The sequence below is a fragment of the Acartia tonsa genome, chromosome 4 (assembly GCF_053477335.1).
Source record: "Acartia tonsa isolate MP-2025a chromosome 4, ASM5347733v1, whole genome shotgun sequence".
Taxonomy (NCBI): domain Eukaryota; kingdom Metazoa; phylum Arthropoda; class Copepoda; order Calanoida; family Acartiidae; genus Acartia; species Acartia tonsa.
The window spans coordinates 30224081-30228823 of NC_137263.1; the positions used below are offsets into that span (position 1 = coordinate 30224081).

Here is a 4743-nt window from a genome sequence, read left to right on the forward strand (position 1 = left end):
TACAATATTTTAACACATTTCGAATAATAGAGTAGCTTCGCTACTAATAATCAAACTATACTTAATTATGTCGGTATTGTTATTTAAAATCCGATAAAACGTTTCGTTGTATTTTCTTTAGACATGAATATAGGGTACTACGTCAAACCCTAGATACGTCAAACAGTAATGCGACAAACGCTAGACAAACACTAGACAAACAAACCCTAGACACGACATACGCTAGATACGAAAAACGCTAGAATGCGACAAACGCTAGATTTTTTCAAAAGGCGACAAACAATAGATACGACAAACGCTGGAATTAATCCTCATAATAAAGTAAAATGAAGTTTGTTTGTCTGTACCAAAGGATCTTGCTAACCGCTAAACCGATCGGGTTCTTCTTAACATGGTAGCTTCTCATAGGTCCCGGGAAAGTTTATAACTATTTTGGGGGAGGGTACCGCCATCCTTACAAGATATTTCGTCCCTAGAAAAAAATTACCCCCCCCCCCCATCTACTGTTTGTCTGTCTAGCGTTTGTCGTGTCTACTGTTTGACGTATCTAGTGTTTGACGTAGTATTTAGTGAGGGTACCTCTACCCTTCCCACAAAAATCACCCCCAGAAAATATTTCCGTCCTCATTTTTTCATTCCAACATTTCAAGGTATGACTCCACTGTCATACACAATTAATTAATTAAATATTATCTACTACATTATTAATATACTAGCGGCTTCGCCCCTAGCCTCTAGGGGCTTTGCCCCAAGAGGTTTAATCAAACTAATTTTTTGTGTTTTAGATTTTAAAGAAAATTTTTTTTTTAAATTTGGGGGGGGGAATTTTTTTTTTTTTGGGGGGGGGTATTTTTCATTTTTGGGGGGATTAGGGGTGTCCCACCCCCCAAGAAAATATATAAACCTTCACGGGACCTATGAGAAGCTACCCTGTAAAGTAGAACCCAATCGGTTCAGCGGTTAGCGAGATCCTTCGCTACAAACAGACAAACGAACAGACAGACAAACAGACAGACATCGTTCTACTTTGTATTATTACTAGCGGCTACGCCCCTAGAGGCCTCTAGGGGCACTTGAGGAGGAGAGAGTCGAATTTAGTAATTCAATTTCTTATTTTAGATTTTAAAAGAAAAAGTAAAAAAAATTTACGTTTGATGTTTGTTTTTCGTTGAACTGTCTTTCTAAATTGAGAAATTTAAAAAAAATTTAATTTCTCTAGGGAGGGTGGTGGTACCCTCCCCCAAAATAGTTATAAACCTTCCAGGGACATATGAGAATCTACCCTGTTAAGGAGAACCCGATCGGTTCAGTGGTTAGCGAGATCCTTCGCTACAAACAAACAAACAGACAGACAGACAAACAAACAGACAGACATCGTTCTACTTTGTATTATCCTTATAGTTTAGTTTAGTTTAGTTTAGTTTAGTTTAGTTTAGTTTAGTTCAGAGAGTCGGGCTGAGCACACGCATTTAGCAAGCTCTCCCCCGCCCTACCCCATGTGTTAAGCTCAGTTCTACCTTCCCCCTCTCTCTCAACTAGTTCCCCTCTCCCCACTGCCCGTGGTCACTCCGCAGTTGGAGGAAAGGGAAGACACTGTAGCCAGAGGGCACCTCGTATTTAGGCCTGGCAATGTGTATGTGTTAACGTATCGGTCAATTGTTAACACAAAAAAAGTGAAAATAAAACATTAATGAATTAAAAGTTTTTTTTTAACTTATGTGTAACCTAATCGCTTTAACTTAATGAACAATTTTTGGTGAAAACACTCTCAAATTTTTTTTTGATAATTTTATGATAATTTATCGGTCTGGCAACATTTTTACCGGCGCAAAGTACTCCCGACAAATAAGCTCTCCCATTGGCTAACATTTTTTCGCGTCCCACCATTGGTCAGCTGACCCACACTCACTCAGCACCCTCGGTTCCGCCATCTTCACTTCATCATGGCCTGTAGTACGTGTGACAACCCAGAATATTGGTCAAAGTTTAAAACAAATTTGGACGCTGCTTTGGATGTTAAGTTTAAAGAATACGATGCGAATATAGCTAAGGTAAGGGATGAGCTTATTCATAGTACTTTTGCCAGTCATAAAACCGAAATAAACGATATTAAATTGAGAGTCTCAGATTTAAATGTTAAAATTCAATCTATCGAAGGTATAGAAAATTTCGTAGATGCTAAATCTGTTGCAAGTGAACAAAAAGCGATTAGGACCACGATTACACAACAAAAAGACTATTTAAACTCTATTGAATCGTCGAGAGAAAATTTCGTCAAATTTCAACTTCTACAAAACTCGATAAGAGAGCAAAGGTGCCGCGATTGGAGTTGTAGAATAGTGAATTTTCAGCAGCCGTGGAGCCGTGAAAATATTACAGAGTTTATCATATTTAGAAACATTATAAGGCCCACCCTTGAAGCCGCTCTTAAACGTGGAGAATTAGAATATATTCCCTCACATTTTTGTGATATCGTCGAGCGTGCCCATATGCTCCCATATACAAAGGGCCAGATCCCCGTTTTTATTTTTCGTTTTATGTCTAGATCCTACCTCGACGCGTGGATGAACAATAAGAAGGCTGTGCTTGACCGTTACAACGCCGAGATCAAGAGGTTCAATCCCAGGAACAACGCGTCACCGGTCCCGTTCTTCCCCAATAGGTTAGTCCAGGCGAAGCAAGATATGTCCGACCTCAACAGGAAGACCATGACCTTTGTGTATGCCACAAACCAGATTTCGAGGGCCAAAGTCGCTGGCCAACATGTCCAATTTCAGCTCAAGAACGGCAGCCGCTGGATACGCTGCCTTAACCCGTTTGGCAAAGACCTGAAGGAAATGGCCCAACCCATACCTGGAAGCGAGGATTTTTTTCTGTCAGAGGCACCGCCTATCCTTTGTTTCAACAAGCTAGCGCCTGAGGAAAGGAAAACATTCTTCTCTAATCAGGCTGACTTAACAGAGGATGACTTCCCAAGACAGTTTAGTACGATCACAGCCCACCCTTCCAGCACGATTCAACATAATTTAACGTCTGCCCCTGCCCCAGCTCTTGGGGACCTAGCTGTGTTCCCTCCCATAGACTCTGCCGCAACCGTCGCAACCGCCGCACATACAGCCGTTGCACCAGCCGCACAGCCCACACAGTCAGTACCTGCCGCCGTCGCATCCGCAGCCGCCGCTACAGCTGATTTCACTGCCGCACCTGCCGCCGCGCTCACCGCCGCACCTGCCGCCGTGACCGCCGCCGCATCTGCCGCCACGTCTGCCGCACTTGCCGCCGTGTCTGTCGCCGTACCTGCGGCATCTATTGCCGTACCTACCGCCACACACACCGCCGCACTTGCCGCCACGTCTGCCGCATCTGCCGCATCTACACCTGTCGTTGACTCAGCACCTTCCGTACCTGTTGCCCCTGTCGTTGACTCAGCACCTTCTGTACCTGTTGCCCCTGTCGTTGACTCAGCACCTTCTGATCCTGTGGCCACGAGGGCCAAAGCTAGAGACACCGCCAACAAAGCTAAGCAAAGCAAAGCTACAAAGGCGGTAATCACATCATGAGGTTAAGTATCTTATACGTCGGAAAAAAAGGTACTTAACAAAATTATTATCATCATTTTTAAATTCATTTACAAAGTGATTTATTTCGAAAAACTTAATGTTTATATCCACGTAAACTCTATATTATTATAATATTAATATTAAATATTACCCAACTTGTTAGAACGCCAACATAGCATATTAATTTCAATCTATTTTTCTTATTTTTCTGCTGATTAGCATATAAAATACTTGGAACTTGTATGAAAATGAGTAGGGGGAACTAAACTAGCTTGAAATGTGTTGCCACCCCCAACACACACATAAACTAAACGCTATCGGAATAACCATAGTAAATATGGTAATTTTTTTCGCTTTAACGATAATATATTGTATATTACCTATTTTTATTTGTCCACTAATATCTACTGTGTTTCAGATGTCCATACTTGATGTTAAGACGATTCCTCCTGCGGTGCTCCTGGACCAGCTCTGCTATGACAAACCTCCCTAATGATCAGATTAACCAGGATTACGGTAACTTAAACGATAACATTGGTCTAAATCTTATGAATCCGATTTACGGCGACTACTTTAACGATTTTGAGAACGAATTCGGAATAAATTGCGTTTTTTCAAGTGAACAAGGTATCGTACAGAAACTGAAAACATTCAATGAAAACCTTCTCAATATTTTTAGTATTAATTGTCAGTCATTACATTCTAAATACAATGATATTGTCTCCACTGTAGACTTCTTTAGACAACATGATATCCACTTAAATGTTCTGTGTTTTCAAGAATTATGGCTGAATAAGGATGTAAATATGGATTGCTATGGAATTAATAATTACGATTGGCATGTTAAACTCCGCACAAAAAGTAGGGGGGGAGGGGTGGGTATTCTAGTAAGCAAATATTATAAAGTAGATAAACTATTTGATAAATTTTCATTTAAAGAAAATATTCTTGAATCTATTTGCTTAAAAATTTCCCACAATGGACTAAAGTTTTGCTTACTAAACTGTTATCGGCCACCCAATCAGAGTAGTGCTGAAATAGAAGAATTTTTTGAACTTTTTTTGGACCTGATTGATAGAATAGCAGCTTTAAGCATACCATACTTCATTGTAGGAGATTTCAATTTTGATCTTTTCAAAATAAATAATATAAATAGCAACTCCATGAGAATTATTGAGTCTTT

At 40.4% G+C, this 4743-nt stretch overlaps 1 protein-coding gene across 2 annotated transcripts; it reads left to right on the forward strand.

The window, feature by feature from the left end:
* Positions 1–1670: 1670 nt before the first annotated feature.
* On the forward strand, positions 1671–4102 carry LOC145316739 (uncharacterized). 2 transcript variants are annotated; one of them, XM_080157455.1, is made up of 3 exons: positions 1671–2051; positions 2546–3590; positions 3979–4102. In XM_080157455.1, the coding sequence occupies exon 2, from the start codon at positions 2565–2567 to the stop codon at positions 3558–3560; it is 996 nt and encodes a 331-aa protein (XP_080013581.1). In that variant the 5' UTR covers positions 1671–2051; positions 2546–2564; the 3' UTR covers positions 3561–3590; positions 3979–4102. The 2 variants fall into 2 exon arrangements, with proteins under 2 accessions (XP_080013581.1, XP_080013580.1); XM_080157454.1 differs by having other exon boundaries at positions 2546–4102.
* The last annotated feature ends 641 nt before the right edge of the window (positions 4103–4743 follow it).